Below are 22,835 nucleotides of genomic sequence, written 5' to 3'. Positions count from 1 at the left end.
TTTCCAGTCTCAGACCATTTTCTTAACTAGTCTTTTACTTGGTACTGTGGACTTCATTGTATAAAGTGTATCTTATCTTTTACCTTCACTTTAAAAAAAAAGATTTTATTTATTTGAGAGAGAGAGAGAGAGAGAGTGAGCCAGCTAGCCAGCATGAGAGAGTACAAGTGGGGGTGGGGGGGGTGGGGAGGGGCAACGGGAGAGGGAAAAGCAGACTCCCGGTTGAGCAGGGAGCCCGATGTGGGGCTCCATCCCAGGACCCTGGGATCATGACCCGAGCCGAAGGCAGTTGCTTCACCGACTGAGCCACCCAGGCACCCCTATTACCTTCACTTTTGTATTAAGATTACATTTTGTAATTTGGGGCTTGATGCTTTACAAATTATATGAATCTGAGTTTATTGAAAAATGTTGCTATAAAAACATTTGCTTCTTAATTGCGTTGTCCTCTTAGAAAGTTCTAAGGGGTAGTACTAGTTGTCTTTTACTCCCCCTACCTTTTCTTTTCTTTTTTTGGGGGGGGGGTCTAGCTTTATCAGTGACTACTGGGTAAATTGTTTTCTTAAACCTTTGACTATAAATTTTATTAGTGATGATTCTTCATGTTTTAAAGCCTTAAGATATATTTTTTCCACAAACATTTATAATAGTGGATTAGAGGTAAAATTGATAACCTTTTCACTGTACCAGAAAAAAATAAGAAATCATGTTCAAGACATCAGCAAACAAAAAATACTATTTTCCAGTCCCTGTTAAAATGGAAGCTCCTGAAAGACCAAGACTCTTGTTTTATGTTGTATAAAGTTCTGTGTGGTATGTGACCTTATGATCCTGCCATGTCAGTCTGCTTAATCAGACCTTTCTTCAAATTTTATTTGACCCATTGACCTTTTTTTTAATTCCAGTTAACACAGTGTTATATTAGTTTCAGGTGTACGGTATAGTGATTCAACAGTTCCATGCATCACCCAGTGCTCATCACAAGTGCACTCTTTAATTCCCCTCCCCTGTGGTAACCAGCAGTTCTCTGTAATTAAGATTGACCCATTGACTCTTATTTTACTTTTCTTTTCTTTTTTTTTCTTATTTTATTTTTCTAGAGATCCTTTTGATGCCTTTAGGTTTCTCTTGTGTGCCCAAGGGATAGGACTATAGTTAATGATTTATCTTCTACAGTTACGGCATGTGACTAGGAACTATATGTATTGATAAAATATTTTAGGTAGAAGCATACTGGAAGAATTACCTTAAAAAAATATTTTTAAAGCCTGTTCAAGTATCTGTAATTTATTTCACTTTTTTTTTTTTTTTTTTTTGGTAGCGTGTTCCACACTACTCAAGACAGCACTTAATGGTGTCCCGTAGTCTCTGTTCAGCTGGATATGATTCTAATGAAAAAGTAAGTATTTAAATACTTTGAATAGCAAAGTTATTACGGTTTTGCTTTCTTGTCTCCATGCTGTGTTCACTGGACAGATTAAATTTTATTAATGATGTATAATTACTGCTCTAACATCATAGGTTTTATAGGTGCTCAATCTTCCTTTTTCTCATTGTGGGCCACAACCAGAGTCTTAAATTTTGGTATCTATACCAAAAATTGAATAAATTTATAGTGTTTCCCTTGTTTTCAGCAGAATAATGTAACATTCTTAAATTCTAGGCATTTGAGAGATTTTGATTAAACTTTTTTTATTTTTATTATTTATTTTTTATTTTTTTAAAGATTTTTTTTTTTTATTTGACAGAGAGAGACACAGCGAGAGAGGGAACACAAGCAGGGGGAGTGGGAGAGGGAGAAGCAGGCCCCCCGCTGAGCAGGGAGCCCGATGCGGGGCCAATCCCAGGACCCCGGGATCACGACCTGAGCCGAAGGCAGATGCCTAACGACTGAGCCACCCAGGCGCCCCTAAACTTTTTTTTTTTTTAAGATTTTATTTATTTGACAGAGACAGAGAGAGAGGGAACACAAGCAGGGGGAATGGGAGAGGGAGAAGCAGGCCTCCTGCTGAGCAGGGAGCCCGACGTGGGGCTCGATCCCAGGACCCTGGGATCACGCTTAATGACTGAGCTACCCAGGTGCCCCGTTTTTTTTTTTTTCATTTACTTAATATTTATAGGATTTATTTTGAAGGCAGTTTTATATATTGTAAATTTTGGGACAAGGGAATTCCTTTTTTTTTTTTTAAAGATTTTATTTGACAGAGAGTTAGCAAGAGCAGGAACACAAGCAGGGGGAGTGGAGAGGGAGAAGCAGACTCCCTGCCGAGCAGAGAGCCCGATGTGGGGCTCGATCCCAGGACCCTGGGATCATGACCTGAGCCAAAGGCAGACGTTTAACAGCTGAGCCACCCAGGTGCCCCAAGGGACAAGGGAATTCCAATGAAAATCCTGATATAGGATAATGGTTGAGGTTTGTAATATGAGAACGGGGTTTGAAAATCTACACTAGATTTAGAAGGTTTGAATGTAAAGTATCTCACTGATACTTTTTATATTGATTATCTATTGAAATAATAGATTTTTGAAGTGGTGATTGTGGAGATAAAACATAATTTGTGACAGTGAAGGCCTCAAAGAGGGCAGGAGGGAGTTTTGGTTAGGAGATGGTTCAAGTTGAATATCATGAAGGTAGAACTGGTGAATGATTATTTGAGAATGAAGTAGCGAAGGTATCTTCTAAATCATCTCTTGAAGTATATAAAACTACTCAAAAGAATCTGGAGGCTTGGGGCACCTGGGTGGCTCAGTTATTAAGTGTCGGCCTTCGACTCAGTCATGATCCCAGGGTCCTGGGATCGAGCCCTGCATCGGGCTCCCTGCTTAGCGGGGAACCTGCTTCTCCCTCTCCCACTCCCCCTGCTTGTTCTCTCTCTCTCTGACAAATAAATAAAATCTTAAAAAAAAAAAAATTCTGGAGGCTTGGAGAAAGCGTCTATGCCATCGTACTTCAATAGCAATATAATGGGGACACAATTGCAGGGCATATCATTTTAAATTTTCTAATAGCCACATTAAAAAAAATTTTAATAGTATGTTTTAACTCTAAAGTATTATTTCCATAGATAATCAATATAAAAAGTATCAGTGCGATACTTTACATTCAAACCTTCTAAATCTAGTGTATAATTTACACTTGTGGCATCTTGATTTGATTAGCCACATTTGAAGATCTCAGTAACCTTATGTGGCTAGTGGTTACTTTATTGGACAGCACTGGTCCAAATGAATTAGCTGTGATTAATTCCCTGTTATGAAATCTATGTTTTTTAATTTTTTAAAGATTTATTTATTAGAGTGAATAGAGGGAGGGGTAGAGGGAGAGAATCTCAAGCTGACTTCCCGCAGAACACGGAGCTGGACATGGGGCTCTATCCCATGACCCATGAGATCGTGACCTGAGCCGAAACCAAGAGTTGGATGCTTGACCGACTCAGCCACACACGTGCCCCGAAATCCATGGTTTAATATGAAAACTTCAGCATAGACCGTATGCCTTGGGGTGCATGTATGTCTGTGCATTTCTGGACACATACGTTGAGTTCCAATCTAGAGGTAGTGAGCTGTCCTAACTAGAAACACTCTAGGGGGTGGTTAGCTAGTACTTGTACTAGAGGTCATATTCCAGAGTGGGGGTGGTACAGTATACTACAAAGGGTTCAGCTGTCTTTCTCCCTGTTAACTCTGGTAGCCTTCCTCATTAGTATAATAGGTGTTAGAAATGGGCTGTCATTGATGAAAATAGTGGTATGCAAGATATGTGTTCTGGCTACTAATATCAATTCTTAGCCACTGAAGTAGCAGAATGTAATAGTCTAGTTGGCCTTCCATTCTTTACCTTTAAGATAGAACCTATGCTTGATCCCTAAATGACGTCCTGTGTTTAGCTGCCTGTCTGGGGGTTCTCCATAGCTTGAGTCTGACAGTATGGCTAGCCAATCAGAATATTGATGTATTTGCCTCAGGTGAAACTTTCATGCAGTCTCTTGGAGCATTATAGAGTGAAGGAAGTTGAGCCTTCCCTGAGCTTATCCAGCAAATTTTAAGATCCTTTTTAATGCCTTTTTTTTTTTTTTTAATATTTTATTATTTGAGAGAGAGAACCCAAGAGTGGGGTGAGGGGCAGAGGGAGAAGCAGACTCCCCACCGAGCAGGGAGCCCCATGTGGGGCTGGATCCCAAGACTCTGGGATCACAACCGGAGCCGAAGGCAGATGCTTAGCCAACTGAGCCACCCAGGTGCCCCACTTAAGATCCTTTTTATTTCTGTTCATAAATGTATGTGTGGTGGAGTTTGGTTTGAGACTTGTTTTTGCCATAACCTCACAGTGAGCTTACAATAATAGCTGATTCACCCCTCACATTGGTGGCCATTGATAATTACTAAAAATAAATGTATATATAACTGTCGGTTTAGGAAATTTGAAGAGCTCCTCCCCTTCCCCTTGGAATCTACTAAGGTACATATTTTGTTGTAAATGTCTGAAATCGGATCTGCCTGCTACCTTTGCCGATGTGAGATGTTGGGGTCTGGGAGCGAATGGTCAAGAAAGAATTCTTGAGATGTGCAAAAAATGTGGTTTTATTAAAGCAGGGGGACAGGACCTGTGGGCAGAAAGAGCTACACTGGGGTTGTGAGGAGGGACTGATTATATCCGTTCAAATTGGGAGGGGCTTAGGGATAGTGGAAGTGTCTAAGGAATTTGGAAGCTAGGTTTCCAGGACCTTGAGGGTCATTTACTATTGTCTAGTAAAACCGTAGTCATGAGACCCTTCAGGTGGGTATCAGTGGGCCACATGTTTGGAGGATGATTGCTAACATATATCTTGGGGTGGGGGGTAAAGATAGAGGAAATTTTCAAAGGGATTTTTTTTTTATACTAAGGAAGACGTACAGGATACTGGAGGTGGGGCTGATGTCAAGCTAAGGCTGCCTTTTGCTTCTTGCAAAGTATTGACCTTGAGGCAGTTGAGTTCCTGGAGGAAGGTCACTCTGCCTGTCCCAAGCACTTGTCAGTGGGCCATAAGTTGTAAGGAAGTTTAATTTTTTTCTATATTTCTTTTGGGCCTTTGTTCCCCACGTCATTTGCCATCTCCTTTGCTGTACCTTTTCCTGAGGTAATTGTGGAGAAACTGTGTAGTGTGCTCAGTCTTGACAAAGTCTATGATACTTTTTGGCACCTAGTGGTGGTTACTGGTGTTGGACTTTCAGACCAAATTGAAGGCTTGCCCTCATGTAGAGGGCCTTTCTACTTCTAGGAATTCTTGCTTATAGCCATTCATTAAATACTGTACTCTTTGTTCTACTTTATTGTTCCTGTTTTAAGTGCAGGTAGATCTGATCTTTATTTGTTAAGTAAATTGTCATCTGAACTTGCCTTTGACTCCTTTTTTCACTCCACATTTTATCAGCGACTCATATCAAGTCGAAATCAGGTAAAATTTAATTACTAAAAATACAATTTTTTCAATTTGAACTTTAACATGTCAACTTGTTTTAGGTATGTTCATAAGAATAGGGAAGATTTAATAGTAATCTGCTTAGAAAAAGACCAGGAGGTTTTAGTGGGCCTTAGGTTAGTGTGAGTGGGTATAGTACTATGGCATGCCTGGTACGACAGACGTGAGCTTAATTTGTTTATAATTTATATTTATTTATAATTATTAATAATAATTTAAAATTAATAATTTAAAGCTTGTACCATTGATCATGTTACATCCTGGTGTGTTTTGACATGAATATCTGGGTGTGAGCTCCAGCTTTACCCCTGTGAACTTTGTTAAGTGACTTAAGCAAATGCTGGCCTCATCAAGCCTTAGTTTTCTCATTTGTAAATTGGGAATGTTCTCAACTGACCTCCTAGGACTATTGTGAGGATGAAATGAGAGAGTGCACAGAAGGGATGTGTCCTGGTACCTGGCATGTAGAAAGCATGTGTCCTAAATGTCAGCTGCTTAATGCTTAATATTAGTCTTTTTTTTTTTTTTAAGTAGGCTCCATGCCTAGTGTAGAGCCCAGTGTGGGGCTTGAACTCACAACCCTGAGATCAAGACCTGAGCTGAGAAGAGTCAGACACTTAACCGACTGAGCCACACAGGTGCCCCTGCTTAATAGTAGTCTTAACAACTTGGTTTTGTACATTTGGAAACAGGCTCAAAATCCACAGATAGTAAGTGTAAGTGGGCTGTAAACTCAAACCTGGGCTTCTCCTGAGGCAGTAGATTTACCCACTGTGCTAGAGCCCTTGTCAGAAGCGTTGGTAAGGGGGGCGCCTGGGTGGCTTAGTCGTTAAGCGTCTGCCTTCGGCTCAGGTCATGATCCCAGGGTCCTGGGATCGAGCCCCGCATCGGGCTCCCTGCTCGGCGGGAAGCCTGCTTCTCCCTCTCCCACTCCCCCTGCTTGTGTTCCCTCTCTCTGTCTCTGTGTCAAAATAAATAAATAAAATCTTAAAAAAAAAAAAAAAAAGGAAGTGTTGGTAAGGGACTGTGTGGGGTTCTGTGGTCATTCCTTCAAGTACCCAGGGGAATGGGCCAGCTCAGCCCTTTTCTCAGGCTCTGAATGGAGTGAAGGGTCCTTGGTGGTTTTAGACCCTAGCTATGAAGATACAAATATGTGGAAGGGAAAGAAGGAAGGAGGGATAGAGAATGGAATAAGAGGAGATAACTTTAAAAAAAAAAAATCCTCAGGAAATATCCATTGTTTTCTTCCGCTGGGTGACATCATTAGCACAGTTAGAGAACCACTGCTGCAAAAGTCCTTCTTCATCTCTCATGGTACCTGAGAGCCCTTCTGCCTTCAGGATTCAGCGTCTTGATTTAAAGGTCGTTTTGTTTGTCTCTTTCCCTTAGAATATCTTTAGAATGCCTTACATGTGACTCTCCACATACAGGATAAAGTCCAATTCCTTAAATGGCATATAAGTCCTTTCATAATCTGGCTTTTTTTTTTTTTTACCCTAGCTTTGTTTGCTACAACTCCCCTGCACATATTTTGTGCTTTAGGTATATTAAAACTACTCGTTGGGGCACCTGGGTGCCTCAGTCTGTTAAACTTCTGACTCTTGGTATCGGTTCAGGTCATGATCTCATGGGTCTTGGGATCGAGCCCTGCATTGGGCTCCGTGTCAGGGGAGTTTGCTTGGGATTCTCTCTCTCCCTCCCGTTCCCCCCTCCCCAGATATATCTTTAAAAAAATTACTTGTTTTCAGTGCTACCCTCTGCTTTCAGTGTCCCTGCCTTAGCACATGCTGTTCACTCTTCCTTCTCTGCACTGACCGCAGCCTCTTGGCTATGGTTGTGTTATAGCACTTACCACACTTTGTTGTGATGGCACCAAATTGTACATTGAAGTTGTCAGATGCACTTGATGTTTCCCTGTAATTTTTGATACGGAGGGAATTTTAAAATTGGTATAAATTTATTTGTATATACTTTTATAATCCTAGCTTATCTGAAAGAATATACAGGAAACTGGTAATAGCAGTTACCTTTGGAGCAAAGACCTGGGTGTCTCTATAGTATATCACCTTTGGTACCTTTTAAACCCTGAACCATATACATATATTTATTTAGAAGAATATCTTATGTATGGAAAGTTAATTGATGCGGTTAGCTTTATTTAGCTTGTGTACTAATTGGTATTAATAGTCCTGTATTAGTCAGGGTTCTTCAGAGAAGTAGAACCAGTAGGAGATAATATGGAGATCTGCTGCCTCACAGTTGAGGTCAAGTCCCATGATCTGCCCCCCGCAAGCCGGAGACACAGGAGAGCTGGTGGTGTCATTCTAGTCCAGGTCCAAAGACCTGAGGACCTGGGAACCAGTGGTGTCAGTAAGTCCCAGGGAGGAGAAGACCCATGTTCCAACTCAATCAGGAAAGCAGAACAAACACTCCCTTCCTCTACTTTTGATCTCTCGGGCCCTCCATGGGTGGGATAATGCTCGCCCGCGTTGGGGAGGGCAGTGTACGGGGCTGAGTCCGCTGATGCACATGTTAGTCTCCTCTGGAGACACCCTCACAGATACACCCAGAAATAATGTTTCATCTGGGCACCCTGTGGCCCAGTCCGGTTGCACGAAAAATTAACTGTCACAGGCCCTGCACAGAGAAGACGCGTTAGGTGCAGATACTCGTTTTGATACAGATTTTTTCCCTGTTCGGTAGGTTCACACTCCTAGATTTGTCAAGAACAGTGTGGTGTGTGGCCCAAAGGAGTGAATAATCATAGCTGTAGCTAACACCTCTTGAGGATATATTGTATGCTGGGCACTATTCTAAACACTTGAAGGGTGTTAATTCCTGCTCTCTCAGCCTCTTTTGGCAGGTGCTACTCTTACTCTTACCTTTTACATACTAGGAAATGAGGGTCAAGAGGGGTGGCTTGCCCTTTTGTGATGAGCACTGGCTGTTAGATGTAAGTGATGAATCACTACATTCTACTCCTGAAACCAATACGACACTCTATGTTAACTAACTTGAATTTAAATAAAAACTTGGAAGGGAAGAGAAAAAAAAAAAAAGGGTGGCTTGCTCACATAAGAACACATGGTAGTGTTGGGATTCCAACCTGGGCACTTTGGTTCCAGACTGGCTCTTAACTATATTCTGCCACTCAGATAAAAATTAAGATGGAGTTCTTAATCCCTGTAATGTTATAATTTGTTATATTTGCTGTAACAGTTGCTGCATGTGTAACTTCACTGTGCTGTTTTTATCAGATGGCATCTGTTTAATACTTATAAAAATGGACATTTTAAAATGCGGTTCAAAGAAGTATACTTTTTTCTTTGTATATTCTGTATATTCTTGTATATTCTTACTGTTCAACAGGGATTTACCATGACCATTTGGGTATAGAATGGCAGATGATTTTGCAGTCTCAGGCTTGAGGTGAGATTAGGATATTTTAAGGGTCCATCTGCTCAAGGCTCTGAATGATTCAGGATTTTATCAGATTAGGAATTTACCAATTTTTAAGGCAGAGGCTTGTCTCAGTTCGGTGGAATAAGCCATGTGTGACATGAAGGTTCAACCAAGACTTTGAAAGCCTTTTCCAGTGCTGAGATTGTGACTCCCTGTTGGGTTAAAATAGTGCTTTCAGTTATATTAGATCATATATAGCTTTAACTTTCTTTTGGAAATGTAACTAAAACTTTTTCTATAGTTCTATTTAACTTATAACAATTTACTAACCCAGAAATAATTGTGTACTAAAATGTATCCAAATTACTTGTAATTGCGTGTTTCTTTCTTTTTTTTTTTTTAAAGATTTTATTTATTTGACAGAGAGACAGCGAGAGAGGGAACACAAGGAGGGGGAGTGGGAGAGGGAGAAGCAGGCTTCCCACGGAGCAGGGAACCCGATGCGGGGCTCGATCCCAGGACCCTGGGATCATGACCTGAGCCGAAGGTAGACGCTTAAGGACTGAGCCACCCAGGCACCCCTGTAATTGTGTGTTTCTTTAAAAGGATTAGCTTGTACAATTTTAGAATAGTAAGAGAACCTTATTAAATAGTTTCCCCTTAGAATGTTATCAGTTTATATGTGGGAGTAAAGACCTACAGAGATTGATTTGCTTCAAGTCAGATAGGTTATCATTAGTGGCAAAGCTGGGCTTAGAATTGAGGTCTCTAGCTCCCCACAGAATGGAACTACTCTATTATGAGGATTCAGCTGCTTCAAAATATGGTTATTCAAACTTAACAGTGTATTCAACTAGCATAACCTGCTTGGTCTGGGAATCTTTGGATATAAGCATAATTCGTTTCTATTCTGAGTTACTGAAAATACCATTTAATGCCCAACAAAGATGGTGTAAAAATTATATCAGACTTTCCTTTGATAAACAACTCATGACATTTAGAATTTCCCTGAATTTAGAATATGAATTATTGAGTAAGTGGTCAAGCAATTCTATCTAAAATTTTTTAGCATTCAGAAATATCATTTGAAGATTATCTTTTGGCAAGAGAATTTATATAGTCCACTTATGATTTACTGAACCTAATCAGTTGATGCTTTAACAGAGTAATTATAGGGCCAGATCCTACCAGATGAGTTTAGTAGCAACCTGGTTGTAGATGAACATATGTATAATATTTAATACTACTCTAGGAAGTAATGTTTTTTAGGATCACGTCCAGTGCTGTGGGAAAGCTTATTTTCCAAAGTGAGAGTAACAGTTTCTTATGTGTGTTTTTTCTCTCTTTAGACTTTTGATAAAATTCTTATTGCTAATAGAGGAGAAATTGCATGTAGGGTGAGTAGAATTTTAATCTTATTTTCCATTTTACTTTGTGAATTTTATTATTAAATCCCTTTAAATCCAAATCCTTGTTAATAATGTTTATGTATTTTAAAATAGGTTATTAAAACTTGCAAGAAGATGGGCATTAAGACGGTTGCCATCCATAGTGATGTTGATGCTAGTTCCGTAAGTATATTTTTGCTTTATTTGAAACAGGACCTTATTTGTAGTTAAAAAAAGTAAGTCCCCCCTCCCCCCCGGCCTGAAAAGGATATACACAATTACAAAAAAAATCTAATTATTCACTCCTGTATTAAGCAAAATGGAAGCATCATAATGTCTTTAATATGTGTGTAAACTTTTTTCCCAAGGTTTTAAAAACCTAGAGTTTAAAAATTGCTGGACTAGTTGCTGACCATGAAGTAGATTTGAGCAAAGCTTGAGGAAGTTCCATTCACAGATGGATGAGATGTTTATACCATGCTGCCTTATGGGAGCACATTTTCCCACAGCTGCATCCAGTTAATTGTTTAACCTTCCTAAGTGCTTCGTGTTCAGCTGAAAGTTTGATAAAAGAACGATAGGCTAATACTAATTGGACATGAACACAAGGAGTAGTATAAAGCAGTGAATGATACATAATTTTATTGGGGATTTTTAACCACAGCAGGCATTTTTAGCAGTAATAAACTATGAAGGAGTAAAAAAAAATGCCATGAGGAAAGAATGTAAATTATTGGAACTTTGGGGGATGAAATATAAGTAGTTGTACTTTAAGTTAGTGTTTTTCATTCTTGCACACTACTTTTGGTTACAGTACCTATTGGTAATGTCAGCTTTTATTGTATAGTAATACAATACAGAGGATTTTCAATATTTGTGATTTCTTGTTTTATCTAGAACTATGTTCATTTAGCTTTATTGTGACTGTCTTCCTTTTTTAAAAAAAGAAGAGAACCATTGGAAGCTTCTCTAATTTCCTGAAAATAAAGGTTAGGTATTTATCTTGTTTATCTGACAGATGCATTTAAAATAGCTGTTTACTTAAAAGCAATTAAATCAAGCAGTTAAACTTATTTTGTGTATATAGTTTTTTTTGTTTGTTTAGTATTGGTTTCTGGCCTCTTTACTAATAATTTGTTTTAACTGATAACTTCAATAGTAGTTTATATTCCTTACAAGATATTCATGAAATAATGAGAAAACTTGTTACTTTAATCTCTTTCTTGATCATTAAACTAAGGCAATTATCAACAGCAAACTCCTTTAGAAAAAAGTTTGTGTCACCATCAGGCTAGTAATAGATTTAAAATTCCTTCTTCTTGGGATGCCTGGCTGGCTCAGTTGGAGTGTGCGACTCTTGATCTTGGGATTGTGAGGTTGAGTCCTATGTTTTGTGGAAAGATTACTTAAAAAAATCTTTAAAAAAACCCAACAAAACCAACCCTCTTTTTGTCTTGTGTTCATTTTGATTGTGTTAGCTCATGAGGTGTTTTCATTCATGGATAAATTGAGAGAGAAAAAGGTTTGAATTGTGGACAATCACTGTTTTTACATCAAGCCTGATAGTAACCTTTCACTTACTTTTCTCATATCAAAATACAGGTGGTTCTCTATTCTGTGTTCTCATGAAGATGACTATTGGCATGGATTGTCCAAAATTATTTATATTGTGATTTTTTTCATGTTTATATTTCAATGTTGGTATTCTAGCCCCCAGTAGCATGACTACCTTTCCCATTCTTAAATTTCTAGCTTTATATTCTTGTTAGGTAGAAGCTAGGACCAGTGGAAGGAGTGCCCTGAGACAGAGTCCCAAGTCTTTCAAGGGGAATGATAGAGACATGAGCTAGAGGCAAGGATGGGGATAAATAAGCTACACATCAAAAGTCCAGGAGCACAACATCCTGACCTTGTGGCTTCCAAGACCTTGGGGTTGACAGACCAAAGAGCCACAGGTGCAGAACTTGTGCTCTTCTCTTCCACCTCTGCCCCAGAGTAACCACTAGACTCGTTATAATGCATTTGCATTGTGGGTAGAGTCCGTCCCCCCCCCCCCCCCCCCCCCCCCCCCGCCTTGGACAAAGGCTGCCTTGACAGGTACTAACCTTGTAGGGTCAAAAACTCCTCCTTCCAACCTGTGGGAGGAGTTTCCTAAATGATTGGAAGCCCCCTGCATTAGAGACCACCCTACTGTCCATCACAGCTCCTCCCAGCCCAGAGAGACCCAGTAATATCCAATCCCAAAACAGCCCAGAGGCCAAGTAGACCTCTGGGAGCTTGCCTGCTCTCCCACCTTGAGACTGTACTTTCTGCTTTAATAAAGTGCTTTGCGCTTGCTACTTTCAGGCTGTCTTTATTAGAATGCAGGTCCTCATGTAAATCTTCTTGTGGTGAATTCAAGTACCGAGACCTTTGTTCACAGAACACAGACACTCTCACCCGTAACATTCTGATCTAGAGGTAGACTGTCCCTTTCCAGGCTTTGAAAAAACTAGTTTCAAAAGAGATGGTCTAAGTTTTAAGATGGTCTTTCATATCCTTCTAAAGCAGAGATGGTAGTTTCGTATTTTAAAGACTTTTAGTCACTTTTTGCTGAAAGTGGAAAGGAAATAAGTCTACCAGATATTATAATACATAATTTATTTTTAAGATTTTATTTTTTGACAGAGACAGCGAGAGAGGGAACACAAAAGCAGGGGGAGTGGGAGAGGGAGAAGCAGGCTTCCCGCTGAGCAGGGAGCCTGATGTGGGGCTCCATCCAAGGACCCTGGGATCATGACCTGAGCCAAAGGCAGATGCTTAACGACTGAGCCACCCAGATGCCCCCACAACTTTTTTTAACATTTAAGCAGGGAAAAAAGGCTAACAGTTACTACAAATATTACGTGATAAGTCACACAAAGAAAGCCAACTACCTTGCAGACAATGTGTAATGGAAAAAAATTGGCTTTTAAAGATGATTATGCAGTTTTTCCATTGGTCCCCTTTCTCCTGTCCTGTTCTTCGAAATTGTCTTCAGTATTGTCTTTTTTTGCTCTTCCGTGTGAATTTTAGGATAAGCTTATTAGACACATCCACCATTTTTTAGCTATTGTGAACAAGACTTCTATAAACAAACTAGTACAAGTCTTTGTGTAAACATATACTTTCATTTCTCCTGGATAAACACCTAGGAGTGGAATTGCTGGGTCATAGGGTAAATGAGAGGCAAAGCAGCCTTTTCCTGTTGGGACAGTCAATCTGTTTGTCTGGAGAGTAAATATATTTTAGACTTTGTATGGTCTCCTTTGCATGTTCTTTTTCTTCTTATGACCCTTTAGAAATGTAAAAACCATTCTTAGCTTGTGGGCTATAAAAAACAAAACAACCCCCCCCCAAACCAAAACTGTCCTTAGATTGGATTTAGCTTGTGGGTGGGTGGTATTTTGTCAACTCCTGGCACAAATAGATGCATTTTTTTTTTTTAAAGATTTTATTTATTTATTTGACAGAGAGACAGCAAGAGAGGGAACACAAGCATGGGGAGTGGGAGAGGGAGAAGCAGGCTTCCCGCGGAGCAGGGAGCCCGATGCAGGGCTCGATCCCGGGACTCTGGGATCATGACCTGAGCTGAAGGCAGACGCTTAACTGACTGAGCCACCCAGGTGCCCCTAGATGCATGTTTATAAGAAGCTGCCAAACAGGTGTCCTACATGGTTGTGCCATATTCTGTTCCCACCAATAATGTCTGAGTGTTCATGTTGCTCTGTGTCCTTGCCCACACTTGGTTTTATCAGTCCTTTTTTTTTTTTTTTTTAAAGATTTTATTTATTTATTTGACAGAGACACAGTGAAAGAAGGAGGACAAGCAGGGGGAGTGGGAGAGGGAGAAGCAGACTTCCCGTGGAGCAGGGAGCCCGATGTGGGGCTTGATCCCAGGACCCTGGGATCATGACCTGAGCCAAAGGCAGACGCTTAATGACTGAGCCACCCAGGTGCCCCAGTCCTTTTGATTTTTGTTATTCTACTGGTCATTATGTGTTCTCATTGTAGTTTTAATTTAAATTCTCTGATGAATATTGATGTTGAGTACCTTTCATATTAATGGCCATTTATAGTCTTAAGTGTTTGTTCAAACCATATAATTGGAAGAGTAGTACAGTGAATACTTGTATACCCTTTTCCTGGATTCACCAGTTGTTAACATTTTGATACGTTTGCTTATATCTGTATCCATATATATGAGTATATATTATGTTTCTTTTTTTTTTTTTGCTAAAGAATTTGAAATTAAGTTACAGACACTGTGGCATTTCACCCCTAAATACGTCAGTATTTATTTCCAGGAAAAGGATATTCTCTTACATATACCTTATCAAAGCTAGGAAAATTACCAGTTATTCTATAGTAGCATATGCAAACTATATTCAGATTTCCCTACTTGTCTCCAAATGTCTTTATTTTTAAAAAAAATATGTTTTTTAAATTTATGAGAGAGGGAGAGAGAACAAGTAGGGGGAGTGGCAGAGGGAGAGGGAGAAGCAGGTTCCCCACTGATCAGGGACCCCGATGTGGGGCTCGACCCCAGGACCCTGAAATCATGACCTGAGCTGAAGGCAGATGCTTAACCGACTGAGCCACCCAGGCGCCCCAGATGTCTTTATTTTTTTTTAACTTTTTTTTTTTCTTTTAATGTATGCTCTACGCCCAACTTGGGGATTGAACTCATGACCTTGAGATGAAGGTGCTCTAATGACTAAGCCATCCAAATAAATGTCTTTAATATTTTTCTTTGACTTACGGTTCAATCAAGGTTCATGAATTGTATTTGTGTATTATGTCTCTTTAGACTCTTAATCTAAAATAGTCCTCCTATCTTTCCTCCTTTCTTTGATCTTCATGATACTGATATTTTGAGGACTTCATGCTAATTGGCTTATAGATATTCTGGATTTGTTGGATTGTTTTCTCATGAATAGATTGTTTAAATATTTTTTGAGAAGAATACTTCATAAGTTATCTTACTATTGTATCCTATCAAGAGGTTCATAATGTTGGGTGGTTCTGGTTACACTAAGTTTGATGACTTGGTTGAGGTAGCTATTATCAGGTTTCTCCTCCTTTTTTTCTTTTGAAAATTTTTTTCCTCTTTTGAAATTTTTTGGGGGTGAATCTTTGAAACCATGTGAATATTTGTCCCCCCAGCAACCTCTCATCTAATATTTTTGCATCCACTGATAAAAATTATCTGACACAATAATTTGGTTACATTTGTCTTATGCTGTCTGTTGAGAAACATGTCAGATCTACTCCATTTTGAATCTGTTTTTTGGTATTATCTTTTTTTCTTATGTATTTGAGGCCTCCTTTCATGTCTTACTCGTTTTTAACTTTATTTTGAAGCTTCTATCATACTGCTGTATTATCCTAAGTTCCTAGTGTCTATTTCTGACTTTTCTTTGCAGTGGACAGTCTTCTCACGTGTGTGGTTTTTGGCTTATGACCTCCTATTTGAAATCTCTGCTGTTGAATCCCAGCATGGTTTGGGTTGCGGTTATGGCCCTGTTGGGTGGGTGCTATATTTGTTTCTACCAGGCTCTCCAGGGCATCCCTCATCAGGGACTACTTTTTATATTAATTTATTGGCATGATGTTTGCTGAATAGATTTTTTACTTTGAACCACAAAGTTTAAATATTTGTCTTCCATGTACTTAGTAGATTGATATTTTTCTCCCCTTTTCACTTAGGATGTAATTTTTTGAGCAACCTGGCCTTATGTAGGGAGTTTTCCTTCTAACCTTTAACTCCTTTCTCTGAGAATTAAAACTCAGTTCTTTAGATTCTTTTTTTTCCTTACTACATTACCAGTTTATTATAAAAGGATATAGCTCAGAAACAGCCAGATGGAAGACCTAAATAAGGCAAGGTATGGGGAGAGGGCAGGAAGCTTGCATACCCTCTCTAGGCACACCATTCTCTTTGAATCTCCATGTGCTCACCAACCCCGGTTCTTTAGATTCTTGAGATTCCCCACTTCACTCTCCATGATTAGCTGTGCTATCGGCTCTGGTGGATACTGTCTGGCTTTCAACTTCCTCTTTGTTTTTGATCCCTGGGGATTGCTTGTAGTTTCTTGTAAGCCAGGTTGTTCATTTAAAGGATGTTTGTTAAATTTAATCTAGAGATTTAGGTGCTTGTAGGGAGGGTTTTCAGGTTATCTAGTTGGCTTATTCTTGGATAGTCTTAAAAATAGTATGACATCCTATCCTCTGTTGAGGAAGTTGTCCTGCTTTTTTTGAGAAGTGAAGACTGATAGAGAGCAGTATCAAAATTGGACTTAGGAAGGCAGTTCACATATACTGATGAGATTACTGCAGCTGCATCCGGGGAATGAGGCCAGAGTCCACAAGCAGTATAATGCACTGCTTTGGGAAATGGTCAGGGCAGGAAAGGCAAAATGGGAATTATGCCTCTTACCAAGTCATGGATTATCTTTTATGTGCTCTCCAGGCCCTTATTATTCTTTGGAAAGATTTTTAGAGAATGGTTTATAAAGGGAAGATAGTCCTAGTGGAAGACTGTATCCTGCTGGAATTTTGGATTGTGTTGTAGCTGCAGATCAATTTGGGAAGTGTTACTATGTCAACATTAAGTCCTCCTATCCACGGACGTGGATATTCCATTTGATGGTGTTCCACTTTGGTTGCTTTAATTTCAGCAATGTTTTGTAGTTTTCAGAGTATAAATTTTGCACTTAACTTTGTTATATTTATTAGTATTTAGTATTTTTGTTACTAGGATGGTAATTTTTTTAATTTCAATTTTTATTAATTACAAGTTAATAGAAATACAATCAGCTTTTGTATAGTGATCGTGTGTTCTGTAACCTTGCTGAACTTGTTTATTAGTTCCTCTGTGTGTGTGTGTGTTTAAACAGATCCTTAGGATTATCTCCAGAAGACCATGTGCAAATAGAAATAGTTTTACTTCTTTCATTTCAATCTGGGTGCTTTTTATTTCATATTCTTGCTTAATTTTCCTGGCTTTAACCTTTAGAATGATATTGAAGTAGTGAGAGTAAGCATCTTGTTTTGTTCCTCATCTTTGGGGGAAAGCATTCAGTATTTCACAATTAAGTTTGATTTAGGCTCTGGGATTTTCATAAATTCCCATTATCAGGTTGAGGAAGTGCCTTGGTATTTCTAGATTATTGAGTGTTTTTTCATGATTGGGCATTGGATTATTTCAAATGCTTTTTCTGTGTCTACTGAGATGATGTGATTTTGTCTGTAGTCCTAGTGATATGGTGTATTACATTAATTTTTGGATATTAAACCAGCCTTGCATTCCTGGGATATATCACACTTGGTCATGGTATGTAGTTTTTTTTTGCTGGGTGCATTTTATTAGTGTTTTGTTGAGAAGTTTTCATCCATGGTTATAAGAGCTATTGGTCTGTAGTTTTCTTGTGATGGCTTTGTTTTTGGTATCAGAGTGAAATTGGCCTCATAAGTTGGGAAGTATTCCCTCATCTCCTGTTGTTTTGGAGGAGTCTGTGAAGAATTAGCATTAATTATTCCTTAAATGTTTGGTAGAATTCACCGGTGAAGCCATCTGGGTTTGGGCTTTTGTCCATGGGAAGTTGTGTTTTTTGTTTTACTTTTGAAGATTTTATTTTTTATTTTCTTAAAGATTTTATTTTTAAGTAATCTCTACACTCGACATGGGGTTTGAACTCACAACTCTGAGATCGAGAGTCGAATGCCCTACTTACTAAGCCAGGCAGGATCCCTCTGTGGGTAGTTTTTTGATTATTCAGTCTCTTGTTAAAGGTTTATTCAGATTTTGTCTATAGTTGGTGTCTTTTTAGGGATTTGTCCATTTCATCTAAGTTATCTAGTTTATTGATAGGATTATAGTATTTCTTTTTTATTTCTGTAACTTTGGTAATAATTTATTTTATTCCTGATTTTAGGCATCTGAGTGTTTTTTCCTTGGTCACTTGAACTAAAGGTTTTCAATTTTATTGATATTTTCAAAGAGCTGACATTTTATCTCACTGATCTTTTTTTAATTCTTTACCTCATTTATGTTTAGTCTTTATTCCCTTTATTCTGCTTGCTCTGGGGTATTTTGTTCTTTTTAAGAGTTTTTTTTTTTTTTTTTTTTTTTTTTTTTTTTTTTAAGATTTACTCATTCACTTAGAGAGAGAGAGGCAGAGAGCAATCCAAGCCGACTCTGTGCTGGGTATGGATTCCGATGCGGGGCTCTATCCCGCGCCCTGAGATCACGACTCTAGCTGAAATCAAAAGGTGGAGGCTGAACTGATTCTGCCACACAGGTTCCCCTTAAAAGTTTGTTAAAGTAGAAGATTAGGTTGTTGACTTGAGGTATGTATATATGTATTTATTTATTTATTTATATTTATTTTTTAAGATTTTATTTGACACACAGAGAGACTTGAGAGCACAAGCAGGGGGAGAGGGAGAGGGAGAAGCAAGCTCCCCGCTGAGCAGGGAGCCTGATGTGGGGCTCGATCCCAGGACCTCGAGATCATGACCTGAGCCAAAGGCAGATACTTAACTGATTGAGCCACCCAGCCTCCCTTTGAGGTCTTTCTTAATGTAGGTGTTGAGCTGTATGCATTTTTCTGTTGTTTAGCTGCACCTGGTATGCTTTGGTATTTTGTTCTTCATTTTTATTTTGAAAGTATTTTCTTATTTCCCTTGTGATTTCTTTTTTGACCCACTAGTTATTTAGGAGTGTGTTTAATTCACATTATTTGTGAGCTTCCCAAGTTTTTCATTCCTCATTTCCTAGTTTCCTTCTATTTTGGCTAGACAGCGTGCTTCCTATTTCCTTCTTTTTCTTTCTTTCTTTCTTTTTTTAAGATTTTATTTATTTGTTTGACAGAGTGCCTGTGCACAAGCAGGGTGGGGGGCAGAGGGAGAGGGAGAAGTAAACTCCCTGCTCAGCAGGGAGCCTGATATGGGCTCGATCCCAGGACACTGAGATCATAACCTGAGCCGAAGGCAGACGCTTAACCGACTGAGCCAGCGTCCCTCTATTTGTATCTTTTAAAATTTCTTGGTGTTTGTGTTATGGTATAGCACATGTTCTATCCTGGAGAATGTTTCATGTGACCTCTGGGGGCGCCTGGGTGGCTCAGTCATAAGTGTCTGCCTTCGGCTCAGGTCGCGGTCCCAGGGTCCTGGGATTGAGCCCTGTATCGGGCTCCCTGCTCGGCGGGAATCCTGCTTCTCCCTCACCCACTCAGCCTGCTTGTGTTCCCTCTGTCTCTCTCTGTCAAATAAATAAATAAAATCTTTAAAAAAAAAAAAAAAGAATGACTATTCTGTTTTGTTGGAGTGTTCTCTAGATGCCTTTTAGGACTGGTTGGTTCACTGGAATACTCAAGTCTTGTGTTTCCTTGTTGATCTTCTGGTGTTCTATCCATTATTGAAAGTGGGGTTTAACATGCTTTTAAAAAATGTTAAGTATTTATTTTGTTTTGCTCAGAGTGCAAAATTGGTGACAATTATAGGCCTGTAACTGTGCATGAAAGAGCCTGAATAAGGTAAGAGATCTCTGACTAAGGGACTCTAGGTTGTTATAGAAGGAATGGAGTAGGGTGTTCAGGTAGAGATTCTCACAAGAATTCTTTGCAGTTTTCAGTAAGCAAGAAATTTTGACACTACTTAAATTGCTGTAGACCGAGAGAAAGAAAAATAGATTTCCTTTTAGAAAATACTTATTTTTTATGAAGCCGCCATAATAACTCAGCAGTCAAAATCTGAGCAAAGATAGTAAGTGAAAAATAAAATTACAATGACTGTCATAAATTGATAGAAGAATACTAATAGGAAATAGGATAACATAATTTATTTAAATAGTATGCTGCAGCCATGCAGAATGTATTCATGACATTTTGCTATGGTTCAATATTAGAGACTATTAGTTTAATTGAATGTACTAATAAGTTAGTAGAGGAAAACTAGATGATTGTCTTGATAGAAGCCGAAATGTCATTACAAGAAATTCACTGTCTTCTTGTAAAATTCTTAGTAAAACAGGATTAGATGGCATGCTGCCTTCCCTTAATAAAAAGGTTATATCTCATAGGAAGCATTCTTATGAAATTCAGGATGAAGACTGATAGATTTACTATCACTACTGTTATTTAACAGCATTTGAGAAGTGCTAGGTAATCAGGCAAGAGTTGTAAAATGGTGGGAGGGAAAGGCAGAAATAGTAAGATTGTATTGAGTTTCTAGTTACACAGTTAACTGAGTAACCCTTTAGAAATAGTAAAAAAAAAAAAAAAACTGTGGTAGTTAAATAAATCTATAGCTTTCCTATATGTATATTAACAAGGTAGAAAACACAACTTAAATGTAGCTTCATAGAAATAGTGGAAAAGGTAAAACACTTTGATACGAAATTTGTAAGACTTCTTCTTTTTGTATAGGGAAATTGAATAGTATAAATATTATTTGAAAGTTAATGTACATTTTTCTGTTATATCCTAACATGTAAATTTGCAGAATGACCTAGCCAATTCTGCGGAGAATTGAAGAGGGGCCTATTCTAACAGATACTAAAGTACATTTTAATACCTTATCATGAAGAAATAATTAGGGCCACTCCATAAAACTTTGGAACAAGGATAGACAGGTCTATGGAGTAAACTCATTAGATTTTAGACAGAGGGCTGATACAGGAGAACTTCTTGATGTGTTGGAGAGGGCCTTATTATTATATTAGAAGGCAGGAGAGGTGGATTCTAGGCTTTTATACTACTAATCTGTGATTTTAGGTAGTCCCAGAGAAGTTAAGAAATGGAAAAGACGAGAAATGTTTGGGTTTAGTGAGTAGGACTTTCTAAATGGGAAGGTGGATCCTCCTTCATTAGTTTGGTGGATAATGGGAACAAAGAATTGGTGAACTTAAAGGTTATACTCAGGGGCACCTGGGTGGCTCAGTCGGTTAAGCAGCTGCCTTCAGCTCCGGTCATGATCCCAGGGTCCTGGGATCGAGCCCCACATTGGGATCCTTGCTCTGTGGGGAGCCTGCTTCTCCCTCTCCCTCTGCCTGCCTGCCTGCCTGCCACGGCTCCTGCTTGTGCTCTCTCTTTCACTGTCTCTCTCTGTGTCAAATAAATAAAAAAATCTTAAAGGTTGTACTCAAAATGCATGTTAGATTACTATTTACTTTTACAACTTTATTTTTTTAAGTAAAAAGACTAGTATGCTTTCCCATGTGAAATAGCAAAACATTGTTATATTTATATCAAACCTCTGAAGGTATGGTTTTGATTTTTCTTAAAATGGATTAAATGATTCTGTATTTTAACCTTTGACTATATTTTCTATCTAGACTCTTAAACTGAATGTATCAATGTTTTGTTGCTTTGTGTTTAATAATTTTGGATTTAAATGAGAAATACCTGATATTGACTGCTTTAAAACCAAAACTTAAAATCAGGGAAGTAGTCATCGTGACTCACATCTTGGTCAGGCAGCCTGCTGTTTGAAGTATGATTCCTGGTGGGTATTGTAGTCTTACCCTTAGGATTCAGTAATGAGATTGAGCGGGGGTTTCCTATGAGCACTCTGGGATGATTGACAGTAAGGTGAGGGGAATCATCACTTAGCATGCCTACCCTTGATAATATTTCCCTGCTGTCTGGGGAGGTACTGAGGACAAATAGGACTTCGTGATGTCTATGTAATTAGTGTATGTTGGTTCCAGCTGAACAAACTGGAGGGTAATGATCAGGTAAATGAAGAAGGAATACATTAATGTAGGCTAAGGTATAAAAGACCGTTGGGAAAACCTTATAAAAATTTTATGGGGTTGTTAGAATATCTTTATTTTTTTATCTTTGCATTTTTTTTTTAAGATTTTATTTATTTATTTGACAGAGAGAGAGAGAGAGCGAGAGCAGGAACACAAGCAGGGGGAGTGGGAGAGGGAGAAGCAGGTTTCCCGTGGAGCAGGGAGCCCGATGTGGGACTCGATCCCAGGACCCTGGGATCATGACCCGAGCCGAAGGCAGCTGCCTAACGACTGAGGCACCCAGGCGCCCCTATCTTTGCATATTTTAATGTTTGTCTTTATATATTATTAATATATTTGTTAGAATATCTTTAGTTTTATCTTAGATGTATAGAGATGAAAGCCTTTTAAAGGTAAAAACCTCATGCATTAACTTTTTATCATTTATATGGTATACTTTTCAGAATATTTTTCAACCTTTAAGTATTTGGAAAAGAGTTAAAGTTCTTGAGTTAAAGATATATTTCACAATCTGTTAAGAACTTAATCGTTGATCCTCAAATAGGAATAAACGACTAGGGGCAGGTTTGTAAAACTTTGGTGTTGATAACTGAATTCAGGTGACCATTTATTACATATGCGTGTGTAGTTGAGATGGTATATTTAAATGACATTTTCTTAAATTGCTTTTACCAGTACAGAATATTTTAAGATGATGGCCATGAGGGTCCATGTTTCCCAGTTGGTCATAATTCATTCAGAAATATTGCCAGTCATTTAGATTGCAATAGAAAAGCTATAGGATTCCTAACTCATTCTTGGTATAAA

At 38.7% G+C, this 22,835-nt stretch overlaps 1 protein-coding gene across 5 annotated transcripts in view; it reads left to right on the top strand.

The window, feature by feature from the left end:
• The window catches only part of PCCA (propionyl-CoA carboxylase subunit alpha), a 396,319-nt gene that overhangs the window by 11,621 nt on the left and 361,863 nt on the right, over positions 1-22,835 (top strand). For all 5 annotated transcript variants that reach the window (XR_013446865.1, XM_078070126.1, XM_078070127.1 and 2 more), the window contains exons 2-4: positions 1,322-1,399; positions 10,211-10,258; positions 10,364-10,432. Coding sequence is in view for 4 of the 5 variants with exons in the window: in XM_078070126.1 (XP_077926252.1) it covers positions 1,322-1,399; positions 10,211-10,258; positions 10,364-10,432 (195 nt within the window). In the remaining variant the exon portion in view is untranslated. The remainder of the gene's footprint in view (positions 1-1,321; positions 1,400-10,210; positions 10,259-10,363; positions 10,433-22,835) is intronic.

Source organism: Halichoerus grypus, chromosome 4 (assembly GCF_964656455.1).
Source record: "Halichoerus grypus chromosome 4, mHalGry1.hap1.1, whole genome shotgun sequence".
NCBI classification, from domain to species: domain Eukaryota; kingdom Metazoa; phylum Chordata; class Mammalia; order Carnivora; family Phocidae; genus Halichoerus; species Halichoerus grypus.
This window is presented reverse-complemented; position numbering and strand designations above follow the sequence as displayed.